The following is a 14603-nucleotide window of genomic DNA, read 5'->3' on the forward strand; positions in this document are numbered from 1 at the left end:
CCTTCACATTGCACTCTATAAATACCAATTAAAATTTCCTGCCTTAAACACTTACTCAAAACAGAAATAGAAGTTACCCATATATATATTCAAAAAAGACTAGCTAGTTCTCTCTGATCCTATCAAACAATGGCTAGTTGCAATTATGTTTTCATTTTGGCTTTAATTGTAACATTGTCTTTGTCAAGCATTAATATGAGCTTGGCTGCTCGTCAACTATTGCAAACGCCTGCAGCTCCATCTCTGCCAACAGTGCCTCCATTGCCTTCGGTGCCAACACTGCCTCAAGCCACATTGCCACCACTGCCTAGCACGCCATTGCCAACACTGCCAACTACCACACTGCCACCATTGCCGTCACTGCCAACTCTGCCAAAGTCCACGTTGCCACCATTGCCAAGCACCCAAATCCCCTCCTTACCAAATCCGACTTTGCCAACGACTCTTCCTCCTCTGCCAGTGACTCCATTGCCCACCATCCCTACAACAATCCCGTCAATTCCTACAATTCCAACAATTCCCTTCTTCTCCCCACCCCCATCAAACTGAACTAGTAGTCCTTGAAACGCTGCAGCCACGAGACCATTCAGGCATTCACTCTTCTTCACCCATTTTGGGATGGCTGGCTTCTTGAAGTGTTTCTCAAGCTTGTTGGAGCCTGCCTTGCTTCTATATATGTGTTATAAGGAACCAGTGGGTTTATGATTGTACTTGTTTGTATTTGTCATTGTAGACTCATTCCTTACTTATTTTAGTGTCATTCAGATTGTTATTGTCATGATTTCCCTTACAATATGATTTCTTATTTATTCTAATGATGGTCCTTTCTATCTTCTTCCCCCCACCCCCCCACCCCCCAACCCAACGCAAAAAGGATAAAGTTTATTTAATAAAATCGTCTAAGAAAAACATATTACACTAGTTTAGGAGTAATTTTTTTTTGGACTTCCCCATAAATGCACAAAATACAAATATGATGGACAAGGCCAATATAGACAGAAGGGTTGACTAATAGATGACCCCGAAACAGCTAGAGTGAAGACACTTTTTTTTGCTTCACGGTAGATGTGTTGGATTGAAACTTGCCAAGGCCTGGCAAGAATGTACGTTCCAGCAATCAGTAATTAAAACATTATTTGACAAATGAGAAATAAAAGCACTAGTAGGAAAGTTAAATATACCTAAATAGAGTCAGTTTTGAATATGAGATTTTAATAACCTAACTCCCAAGCAAAGGATAATCCATCCCGAATAGTTCTCAATTTTGCGAATAAGCTAGATGTACGATTTGCATAAGAATCCTACGTTCCAATTTCCAAAATGATCTCGAGCCCCTCTGGAGTCGGTGGCATAATTCGAGATCATTTTGGGGAATGGAATGTGGGATTCTCATAAGATGGTCAAATGTGAGTTCTAATTTTTTTTTTTTTTTAAAGAATTGTGAATCATTTTGGAAATTGGAATGTAATTATGTAACTCATATTTGGCCACCCCCAAATTTAAAACTCATATTTTTTAACTTATGAGATGCAAAATTAATTAATTAAGTTTTTGTATTTAACTTTTACTAAATTCTCATGTTTAATATGATAATAAGGTTTTCCTAAAAAAAATGATAATAAGGTTAACCAATTTAATCTTTAGAAGACATAAGTGATCTTAAATGGGATTTTGTCAATTTTAAATTTGATAAATGTTTTCCTTAAAAAATTTGTAACAAGAATTTTCAATAAAATTATGTAACACATGCATTTGGAAAAGAAAAAAAAAAATCAATCTTTTTAAACAATTAAGAATTGTTATATTACATGTTTGAATATCATTATTGAAAACTCGGATTTAAGTAAAAACACGAAAGTTTGTTCAGACCCCCAAATAAAAATAACGGTTAAATAGCTTTTACTCTAACTTATGCTAAATGCGGAACAAGAGTAAAAGAGCGCAAATAACCGATAACACTACCCTAAGCCATATTCATCCATTATCAACAATAAAATAAAAGCTTAAAGAGTAGGGAAGAGAGATGCAAATACAAGATACCACCGAGACGTGTTATCCAATAGGAAACCGAAGTACTCGGCAAAAAACCTCTCCGCGACCCTCCAAGTCGAAATCGATCCACTAGAGAATAAAGTTGAAGTACACGAATAATAAAAGACCCTCCAAGCCTAATCTACCCCATGTACTTGAGCCATCCAAGCTCCTGCTACCAACTGGCTTCTCGAAACCTTGTCTTCTGTAGCTTTTTGGATCCTACAATTCATCCCAATTGCATCCGCCAATGAATGGCTCCTTCCAATACTTCCCAACAACACCAAATTCTCACTTTACACTCAAGATGGGTGTGGTAAGTGTTTGGGGCTATCAACCTCTCAAGGATATGGAGATGGAGAAGTAGGAGTTGAGAAAAACCACAAGAAATGTGTAGATGATTATGGGTATAACAATCTCTAACTCTCAAGTGTATTTTCTAGGGTTTTCTCTCTGAAAAACACTCCTCACAATTTGTGGGTAATGAGGGTACATATATAGTGTGGGTAAAGACTTGGTAAAGTAAAATATAACTTTTTGCCGAACAGAAAGTTTTGCAAGTACTTCACAGGATGGCCTTTCCTATGAGACACTCACGAAAACCTCCAAGCTGGCATGACTCTTCATCTTTCAGTCATGTGCTCTACACGTGGCTCTTTCGCAGGTAGGCTTCTCACGAGACACTCGCGAAATCCACTTGTTCATCATTTTAAGCTTAAGTCTTCACACTCATCTCTTACAATTAAAAACCCACATACATACAGGGAAAATATGATTGAAAAAATTACAATAGTCATTATGCTATGGTTTTTGTAGGGGTCAAAAACAACCAACACAAGAATAGTGAGGCTAATATTTGATCTACACAACTAATTTCTAAAAGATGGGAAAAAGTAATCCACAATAGGAGTTCAAAGCAACAAGATGAAGATGTAAAGGATCATAATAATCAAGCTCTTATATATGCTGGGACAATCTTCCTGAGGTACATGAGAAGGGATCTAAGACTAAAAATACTTGAAACAAACTTTCTAGCTTTTCTTTCTCTGTCTTGTTCTTGCCTAAACTTTCTCTTTCCAATTTTTCTAAACCCTCTTTCTAGTTCCCCTCCTCCCCCTTTTACAGTCGTCTTCCTCTTCTTCTTTCTCCTCAGCTGGCCTACCCCCAGCTAGATTTGGGGATACTTGTCCTATCACTCCCTACTATGTCATCTTTTAATCATGAAGTAAGACTTTGGGGGGAGGGGGGGGGGGCTTTCACTGTTCAGGCTAGTCATTCAGCATTTAATGTGATTGACATTAGGTAGGGGATTTCATTAATGCAGAAGTGACTGTTTCATTGGATTATGTATCCTCTTCAGCATGTCTCTCGGGAGAGAGGTGAAAGGAGAATAGCCACCGTTGGGGGAATAAGTCACTATCCGAGGTGTCATGGTGACCTTGAGAAGGAGCCCACAAGGGACTACCTCAGATATGATCCCCGAGAGGGTTGCCACCTCGGTTTTCCAAATTAGGGACCCCGGCTAGTCTATCTTCGTCAACAAGCCCTTTCCTCTCTACTTGTATCCTTGGCTGGGTTGATTTCTTGGATATGTTCCTCGGGCTTTAGTCTTTGGGATATGTTAGAGTTCAAGCATTCTCTACCCCCCCCCCCCCCCCCCGCGTTTTAATCTTGTTTTGGTTGGAAAAAAAAATTTATACTCAAGTTCCACCAAAATTTCTAAGCAAAAAAAGTACACTATTGCAATACAGAGAATTAAAGATCATGGTTTATGTGAAAATTTTTAAGAAAAATAGTTGAAAATTAATTGTTCATTTTTTAAGGGGGAAAAAAAAAAGAATGAGTTTTACTTTAACTAAGGTAAGGCAATGCATGGTGAAGAAAATTAAATCAAATTTTAAAATTTGATTTTAGTGTTGAGAGAGAGAGAGAGAGAGAGTATTTGATGCATGGCTTTGTTGTGAAATTAGGAGGTTAATGTTAACAAATTACTATATGGTTTTTAATATATACATGACCAAAATGTTTAGATTGTCATATGAGACAAACTCTAGATTTTTTTTATTGGACTTTCCCTTATTTTATTGCTCACATTTCTAAATGTGGGATTTTAAACAGAATAATAGAAAAATGCATGTGGATTAGGAGGGAAAATAATGATTTAAAAAAGGAAAGTGCTTGCTTTTTAGTACTGATCAATTTGATGATTTTTACTTGTAATCAAATTGGGGTATTGATGTATTTTATTCATGGTCAAATTCTCTACTTAAAAGAAGAATCAAAGGCTAGCTGATTGAAGAGGCTCATTCAAGCATGCTTAGGCAAGGACCGCAATTGAGAGATCATGGAAAATTGTTCTCTGACTCTGTTTCTATGTGCTTTTTGCAAGTTTTTTTTTTTTTTTCTTCATCACTTAAGTCCTATGTGTGCCTCTATTAACTCCACTTTGTATGATTTTTTAGTAGAGAAAATGAGGACACAATCTATGTATTCACGAGTAAACCTTGTACCTTTAGAGAAATATCTTTGTTCGTTGTCTAGACTTGTGATCCAAAGAGCCCTCCAATCTCCCCTAGCGAGTGTACCCTAAAAGGAAATCTTCAAGGAGGTGTCTTGGAGGGCCAAAATGGGTAACTAGCCATAATTTTCTAACTATATAGTTAGTAGTTCTGGTTACTAAACTATATTATTTACTAGCATCTCGAGTCTAAGAGACTCGATTTTGGCCTATAAATCAAGTCTTAAAAACTCGATTTCCATGGTCTGATGTGGCATTTTTTTTCCTACCTGGAAATCGAGTCTCTAAGGCTCGATTTATAAACCAAAAAAATTTAAAAAAAATCTAAGTCTCAAGTCTCTCGTACAATCCGAAATACAAAAAAAAAAAAAAAAAAAAAAAAATTTAAGAAATCCAGAAACACAACAATCAAATCAAAGGGAGAAAGAATCTAGAGACTCAGGAGACATGCCCAGATTAGAGAAGAACCCAAAAAAAAAAAAAAAAAAAAAGAAGAATAAGATAAGAACACAGAACATCAGAGAAGAACCCAGGCTGCCTGGGTCAGTCGCGGGCGGCCCAAATAACGCGTTGCTTGGCCTAGGTCGTGCACGGTGCGCGCTGCCTAGCCTGAGTCGCGCATGGTGCGTGCTGCTTGGCCTGGGTCACGCACCGCCGCGCTGCCTGGGTCTTCTCTCTTTCTGTTTCTGGTTTTTTTTTTTTTCTGGGTTCTTCTTTGATGGTCTCTGATTTGTTGTTTATAAGAGTTATAAATCGAGTCTCAAAGACTCGATTTTCATGTGGTCGCCACGTGGAAAAATATGCCACATTGGACGTGATTAGACCATGAAAATCAAGTCTATGAGACTCGATTTATAAGCCAAAATCGAGTCTCATAGACTTGAGATGCTAGTAAATAATATAGTTTGAGAACCAGAACTACTAACTATATAGTTAGAAAATTATGGCTAGTTACCCATTTTGGCCATCTTGGAGTATGGCAAAGGTTATAGTTTGTGTGAAGGAAACCACTATTGAAAGGTTTCAGAGGTTCTAAGCAGGGACAGAGGCATTAATTGAGCAGGGGGCAATGGCCCCACTTAATTTTTTTTTTTTTTTAAATGTATTAGTATATATATGTGTGTGTGCGCACATTAAATTTAGCAATTTTGTTCTATAAAATTACATTTTGCCACTTTAAGAATATTTTTTATTCTTTTTAAAGTAACATTACAGTTACAAACTTATCTACAATATTTTTATATATTATTGAGGTACAAATTCTTATTGGTTTGCATCTGAGCCTATCATTTATATCACTTTTTTACTTACCAATAATCACTCACTCTATATAAAAAATATACCTATAGCACTTTCCTCATTTTAAATAACATAAAAAAATTTATAGATCTAAAATTTAAAACAACATATACTAGCCCAAAAACATTTGTACAACAACAAAAATCACCAATAGCAAAGCTAAAAAAAAATTATGTCCAATTAACCAATTTTACTCAAACAAACAACTGGCATTTTAAAAAGTTTTAGATAGAATAATTTTTCCTTTACCTAGCAGGCGCACACATCAAAAACTCAACCAAAAAAAAAAAAAACAAAAAACAAAAAACCTCAGCGACTAAGAAGCCGCCGAGCTAGAAGTCAAAGTCACCCCCCTTAACTCAAAGTCCTGGCTCCGTCCCTGATTCTAAGACTATTGTTTTAGGAAGGCAAGTGGTTCTCTTGTAGGGGTTTAATAGAGGATCTAAGGTGCAATGGTTTTGTGTACGTCCTGCTATATCTAACTATTTCTTCAAAGTAGATTTTCTATGGGATTGTCTCTATCCCCAAAGTGGTTTTTCCCTTAGAACAATTACTTCATCAGTTTTTCTTTTCGACTCCAAATCATGTATTGCTTTTACATTTTTTTTACTTTATGATTTGGTGCATTTTGAAATACGGTAAAATATAATTATTCCGCTGCAAATTTAACAAACGCATCTAAACTGGAATTCATAAAGTTTTGGCATTAGTATTGTTATGAAACTAGAGACTAATACAGATAATAAGTGATACTAATTTATACACCACTGCCACTTCTAGACGAGTTGGTACCCGATTATGTAAGTGACCTATTGCTCAGGGGTTCAAGCCCCCGCATTTATCTAGCCCAAAAAAAAAAAAGTGATACTAATTTATACTTTCCTTAGATTCTAAAGTGTACCAAATTCTTAGTTATATCATTGCCTTTTGCTGGCGTGTGGTATGCTAGAGTCATATTACATCTCAAAATTGGTTTCCACAGCAGATTGTTTTAGTTAAGCTATCTTGGTAGGTTGGAATTTGAACAGGCTTCGGGTCTTGTTGAGAAGGTGAACTAACCCGAGCTTCTCACATATGCATCCCCAACAACATCTCATCAAACACTTGGAACACTTCAACATTCCACTCTATAAATGCCAATTAGAATTTTCTGCTTTCAACTCATAACAGAAACAGAAGTTCCCTATATATATTCAGAAAAGTCTAGCTAGGTCTCTCTAATCCTATCAAACAATGGCTAGTTGCAAGCATGTTTTCATGTTGGCTTTAATTGTAACAGTGTCTTTGTCTAACATTAATATGAGCTTGGCAGCTCGTCAACTATTGCAAACGCCTGCAGCTCCACCCCCAGCGTTGACGCTGCCTAAAATTCCATCTCTGCCAACATTGCCTCCATTGCCCTCAGTGCCAACACTGCCTCAAGCCACATTGCCACCACTGCCTAGCACTCCATTGCCAACTCAACCAACTCTGCCAAGGACCACATTGCCACCATTGCCAAGCACCCAAATCCCCTCCTTACCAAATCCAACTTTGCCAACATTTCCTAAGGTGACTCTTCCTCCTCTGCCAGCCACTCCATTGCCCACCATCCCTACAACAATCCCATCAATCCCTACCATTCCAACCACAATTCCAACTTTTCCTTTCTTCTCCCCACCCCCATCCAACTGATCTAGTTGTCCTTAAAGCACAGCAGCCCATTGGGCCGTTCACTTGCTCCTAGTTTGCTGGGCTTCTTGAAGCTTTTCTCGAGTACGTGTGTTGGAGGCTTAGAGCCTTCCTTGTCTCTATATACTATTAATAAGTAATACTAATAGTATTTGTTTGTATTGTCGTTGTAGAGTTATTCTTTACTCATTTGAGTATGACTTTGGATTATTATTGCGATGTTTGTCTTCTTCTTTTTTCTTCTTTTTTTAATAATTGTAATAGTATTTGTTTGTATTTGATGTAAAGTTAATTTTTACTCATTTGAGTATGACTTGGATTATTATTGGGATGTTTGTTTGTTTTTTTTTTTTAAATGAACACATGGGATGTTTGTCCATACGATATGATTTCTTATTTATTACTGTAAAATGATGAGCCTCTAGCTTATATGATATCGACTACTAACATGCTTTACTTCCATCACTAAAAGAAAATATAATATTTATTATTATTATTTTAAAAGGTTGAGAAGAATATGCTACCTTATGCCTCTGAAAAGTTAAATAATAGAAGTGCAAAAACTTCCATCCCAAACAATGACGCTATATAGCCAGCCTGGTCTATCTATATGAAGATGATTACGGTGACACAGAAGATAGTTAACACTGATTCTGATTCTCATGAAAACAACATGACAAATATACCACATTAGTTCTCTAGTTCAATTGTGCACCTGTAGTAAACATAGAAAATTCTTTTATTTGTCCAATTTAAAGTGAGATAATTGAAACATAAACTTTTAAGACGAAAGGATTTTGGTTTTTGATTACTAAACTAGTAAACTGCAATCTTTCCTATCTGGCTACCATTAATAGAACTGTAGACAATTCCAATTTGGCCAACCCAACATCCCTTCAACAACCTCATCTGCTTTTAAGCTTTTGGACTTTTATGTTGGAAGCCAATAGTAAATCCAAGTATCATTGTTAAGGACCGGAATCAGGATTTCGAGTTTGGAGCCAGGAATATAAGAAATTAAAAATAAATTTTCAAATAAGCATTCATTTAATATTAACAAACTATCAATAAAAACAAAGACACAAAATCATTGTTTCATAATACATTACAATTCAATCACCTACTAATAAAGACAAAAACACCCTTATTTCTTAATATATTGCAATAAAATCATTTATAAAAAAACGAACTCAACATTCTTTTAAATCTTGAAAATCATTTATAATTGAATTCAACGCACATTCAAAGTGTCAAATAAACAAACAGTATTATATATTCTATATAGACCCTACTTATTTATATATTCTGTACAAACCCTACTCTCTCTCTCTCTCTCTCTCTCTCTCTCTCTCTCTCTCTCTCTCTCTCTCTCTCTCTCTCTCTCTCTCTCTCTCTCTCTCTCAGTGTGGACTTAGGGCTGGGCTGGGTTTAGCTGGGCATGGCATTTAAATTTTTTTTTTTTTTTTTTTTTTGGGACGGGACCTGGGCCCCTTTAGGTCCCCACCCCCCGCCAACCCACTGTTCTTCTTGCAGGATTTTTTGACAATGGGAGCTCACATTGTAGCGGTTATTTTCTCTTGCATTTTTTCTTTAGTACGCTTGTAAGTTGTGAGGCCATATTACCGGCCAAATACACCATATGACACAGGTTACACGAGTTCTCTGCCAACCAAAAAGAAAAAAAAAATGGTAGAAAGTCAAATGGCTCAAGCTCCAGACCAAATGGTAAGTGTCCAAGTATAATATTATTGAACTAAAATGGAGCCCCCCCATGAAAAATTTGTTGGTCCGGATTTCATTCAATAACCCGTAGGCCTATAGATGAATCGTGACCACCATGAATTGAAGCTATTTTTCTAACTTAGTTTATATGTGAAACTGCAACAAATGAGTGATAGAGGCTAAATATGTGACCAATGCTTTTCACAGTTGTCCTCAGCAACAACTCATCAAGTTTATGTTGGAGTCTGGCTCCAAATCCTTGATTTCTAAATATATTTTCCCTATAAAAACTCAATTGGTATACATGCTGCTCTTCACAATAACACTAACTAGCTAGAACTTGCCCTTAACTCTCAACTCTCTGCTTCTATCAGCTATGGCTTTTTATGAACATTTATTCGCCTTGTCTTTGGTTTTAGCATTGTCACTGTCAAGCACCGATACAAGCCTAGCAGCTCGCCAACTTTTGGACATAGGTGCGGATTCAAGTTCAACCCCGGCACTGATACAATCGACAATCCCACCTCTGATCCAACCGTAGTTTCCTAATGTTGGATTGCCTGTGTTTCAGACTCTACCAAAGCCCAAGATGCCAGCAACATTGCCAAGCACCCAAATACCTCTCCACCAACACGGCCAGTAACCACAGTGTCACATACGCATACCACAGTACCACACCATTCCCATCATTGTCAGTACACTTATCTTGTATACTACCTAAAGGGCCACTCTTACCAAGCATCCATAATATTCCCATTTGAGCCAGCATTGCCACGGTTGCCAAACACCCACCACATACCAAAAACACACAGCTTCCAATAACTCAACCCAAAGCTAGCAAAGCCACTAGCTCATACCAAGCATCCCATAAATCCAGTCTAAGCCAACAGGCCCAACACTGCCAACCCAATAAGCACTGCTTTCACTCATAAGCAGCCATGTTATGGTTATGCATTTACTTCTACAATAAATAAATGAGCCTTGGATATATGATGGAGTCTTACGGGTGCTTTGATCCTGGTTTGTTGCTAGTTGCTACTAATGTATTTGTATGTGTTGTCTCTAGTTATAAGTCAGTCTATGTATTACTTGCTAGAGATTTTGAAGAGTTTGTTTTTCTCTTCCTCTCCTAGCTGAAAAGAATATTCTAACTATGCTATGATGCGAATAATAAAACAAGTTTATTTAATTTGCGAAATGATGAAATTTAAACCAACAATGCCATTGTCTGAACCAAAAAGGTAAAGATAGCAACTAAAGATCAAATTAATAAAACCAGAACTTACAAGTTACAAAGCTACGAACTTGCATTATAACCCCCCTTCATAAGACAACACAGAACCCTAAAGGGCCTAAACTAGAAAATTATACATGTCCACATTGTTTTCTCCCCATTTCTCACCATTGTAAATTGGCTTCTGTAAGATTAAATGTCCAACAAACTTTACAATTTTCCAATGGAGTTGACATTAATTGATAACTTTTTCGTGACACGTGATCAAGTCCGTATGATTGATGAATCTTTCCCCTTATGGCTAAAACCACTACTTTCCTCTTCTAATTACCCAACTACAAAACCAAATACTACTACTTTCAGCTAATTACTATATTGGTATGACAAACTATATCAATATTGCACTAAGATGTTATCAATTTTTTTATAAATTTATGAATATTTTAATTAATTTGGAAAACATAATATTGATTATATAATTATTTTTAAATTTTATTTAAGGAAATTTGATTAATATATGATGTGATTCCACTACCTTCTCATAATGGATCACCAAATGAATGAATACCAATAATGATTTCATTCTACCTTCTTGTATTTTTTGTAATATTAATTTATATTACCTTGTAATAACCATTGTAGTGTACAAAATATGTCCTTACAGAATACATTACACATTGTAAACTATATTTTGTTATGTGGTTTATAATTATTAAAATCTGTGATTTTTGATGAATTTAAATACTGATTATTAGAATAGTTTACTCTAACTAGAAATCTATTACCAAAATTTTAAAAAATTTAAAATACTATCAAAATTAAAAATCTCTTCTTCAAACTTTCAATAGATTTAAAAGAAAATCAATATTTATTTAAATCACCTACTACAATTTTTAGTTTTAATCAAATCTTAATCCTAAGAAATATAATATTTATCTAAAATTCTAAATCATCTACAACAATATTTGGTTTTAATAAAAACTTTGTCTTAAAGGGTATAGTTCAATCATGTAATTTAGATTTTTTTTTCGCTATCAATTTTATTAATACATTGTGATTATATTAGTAAACTATTTTCATAAAATTACGTAATTTTTAATTTTTAAGTATATCTATTAACATATTGTCAGTTATTTATAAATTTAGGTAAATTGTATTTTTAGTCCGATAGATATAGGTTTTGTGCAATTTTGGTCCCTTAATTTTAAAAAATTGTAATTCAATCCCTCAAATTGTAAGAAGTGATGAATAATTTTGTCACTTCATCTATTTTCCATCCATTTCTTACTTGCATTTTTTTTTCCTTAAAACATGGGGTTAATTTCATTTTAAACCTTAAATATAGGGTTGGTTCAAATTTGGTCAATGACATATAGGGTGTTTAAACATTTCGTTAGTATATATGAAAGAGAAATAGATGGAGGGACTAAATAGTAAAATTAAAAAATTTGAGGAAACTAAATTCAAACTTTTTAAGATTAAAACCAAAATCAAATAGATCTCACGATGTGAGGGATCAAAAATACAATTTACCTTACAAATTTCATCATATAGCATAAAATTCCTAAGTCCTCATTTCAAACCTTCTACAAATATAAATTATCATTATCTACATGTGTGGCAAGAAAATTTGGTCAAATATAAGTTATTCTTTATCTAAAACAACACGATAAGCCAATTGAACTTCCCAGCATTATCCAAAAGTGAATTCAATGGTGTCCTATGATATCTCTTGCTTCTATTTTTGTTCAATTATTCTTTTGAACATTCCTAACGGCCCTAAAACAAAAGGTGTGATGAATCACAGCACATAATCAAGTAGATTTGTTTACCTATAAGCTCCCACAAGTCAATTGTATCATTTTAGATTGGCTAATAATTTTTGAACAAACAACTAGTCTAGTTTGCTAGGTGAACTAACTAAGGTTTATTCGTAGTTCCTTCAACCACATTCCATCAAACTCATATTGATGCTTTAGTCCTCAGAATCCTTCAACATTTTCCCACTATAAATACCCATGCAGTATATGGTTTTTTCAATCAAGAACATCTAGCCAATACTAGAAGTGAAACAGCTTTTCAAATCTTCTCCTTAGACCAAACCATGGCATTTTCCAACTATTGTTTCGTTCTGTACTTGGTCGTAGCATTTTCACTCGCAACCACCAATGTAAGCCTTGCAGCACGCCAGCTTTTGGACACAACAGCCGCTCCACCTCCAGCATTGACACTGCCTACGATCCCAAGTTTGCCCAAGTCCACATTGCCTCCATTGCCCTCAGTGCCAACACTGCCTCAAGCCACATTGCCACCACTGCCTAGCACACCATTGCCAACTTTGCCAACTCAACCACCTTTGCCAAAGCCCACATTGCCACCATTGCCAAGCACCCAGATCCCATCTCAGCCAACACTGCCAACTACCACATCGCCACCATTGCCAACTCTACCAAAGTCCACTTTGCCACCATTGCCAAGCACCCAGATTCCATCTTTGCCAAATCCAACTTCCCCAACCACCCCTACAGTTCCCAAGGTGACACTACCCCCTCTACCTGCTGCTACTCCATTGCCCACCATCCCAACCACAATCCCTTCAATCCCCACCATTCCAACGACAATTCCAACAATTCCTTTCTCCTCCCCACCACCATCAAATTGAATCACTAGTCCCTGATATGCCAAATTCCCTTTCATCTTCCTTCTAGCTTCATCATTGGATGGTTCTCTGTACCACTATTTGAAGCGTTTTTTAAATGTGTGGTGGGAACCTGTTTGCCTTGGTTTTATATATGTAAGTGCTTTTACAGGCGCGACTAGGTTTACGTGAATTTGTTTGTCTCGGGGAGGATTCTCATGTATTATTTTCCATTATTCTAGATTCATTCTTCGATTATTTAATACTTTTCATTTTCACTTGGAGTGTTATTCTTATGATTACCCATATGAAATATGATTATATATATGTACATGATTTCTTTAAAAAGTCTGGAGCTTCTCTTACATACAGTATACTTTATGATAATCTGTGATATGGAATAATTGCATAAATCACTTAATTAATTAATCTTTCGAACAAAAAAAAAGGTGGAGTTTCACTTATAATCTGAGATCAGTCTTCTATCTTATACATGACACTGGTCGATTTTTTTTTTTCTTTTATTTTTTCATTAGCATCCTTGTAAGGCTATATTACTGGCCACGGTAATAAATGAGACAGCCACACAGGTTAAACGAGATATCTGCTAATAATAAAATTAAATTAAATTAAAAACAAAAACAAAAACAAAAAACAAAAAGGAAAAATTATGGGTAGAGCTAGCCAGATGGCCCAAGCACCATATATACCAAATGGTTTGGTATAAAAATTGAACCATAATGTACGTAGCCCCTTGACCTTCGAGAATTGAAGCCATTCGTCTAACTAGTTTATAAGTGAAAAATAAAATAAAATAAAAACCTAATCAAGTGAGAGATGTTAACTATTAAAGATTTTCCCGTGACAACTCATTAATTTAATTTCTCTGGATCCTTAAATATTTAATGTATTTTCTCTATAAAAACCCAATGGGTACATGCCGCCCTTCAAATTAAACACGCATGCTACAATTTGCTCATACCTGAAAAGGTCTAAAGTCTAAACTCGACAATCCAAAGTTTTCTTAATAAAACCTTCTCTGCATCGGTCTTTGATTCAAAGTGTATATTGCGCGTGCAACTGTGCAAGCATACTAATGAAGTTATGTCAATTCGAATGGAATTGTCATACTTTTTGGAAGAGGATTATGCAAATGAAAGGTGTACGAGTGTGAAAAAAATGATTGTAAACAAATATGTAATGAGATTAATTATGGGTTACTCATGGATTGTAAACTATCATATCGTATAACTTATAATTAATTCGTATATTGCATTGTTAGAACAAAGAATCAATTCTTTTATATGTTTTTTTTTTTTTTTTTTTTTGGGGAAAGGTAAGAAAGTTTTATTTAACTAAGAGAAAAGTCCGACTGGAATACATCAACCAAGTCATTGGGTAGTTCTTCTACCCACACATCAAAATCAGTAGTTATAACCGCTCTTCTAGCGAGGGCATGGGCAAGCTTATTACCCCACCTCTGTACATGC

At 35.5% G+C, this 14603-nt stretch overlaps 1 protein-coding gene across 1 annotated transcript; it reads left to right on the plus strand.

Moving 5' to 3' along the window:
• Positions 1 to 7027: 7027 nt before the first annotated feature.
• On the plus strand, positions 7028 to 13440 carry LOC115993902 (protein PELPK1-like). The gene is made up of 2 exons (XM_031117888.1): positions 7028 to 7233; positions 12738 to 13440. Exons 1-2 carry the CDS (start codon positions 7082 to 7084, stop codon positions 13135 to 13137), a joined length of 552 nt encoding a protein of 183 aa, XP_030973748.1. The 5' UTR covers positions 7028 to 7081; the 3' UTR covers positions 13138 to 13440.
• The last annotated feature ends 1163 nt before the right edge of the window (positions 13441 to 14603 follow it).

The sequence above is a fragment of the Quercus lobata genome, chromosome 6 (assembly GCF_001633185.2).
Source record: "Quercus lobata isolate SW786 chromosome 6, ValleyOak3.0 Primary Assembly, whole genome shotgun sequence".
Taxonomy (NCBI): Eukaryota; Viridiplantae; Streptophyta; class Magnoliopsida; order Fagales; family Fagaceae; genus Quercus; species Quercus lobata.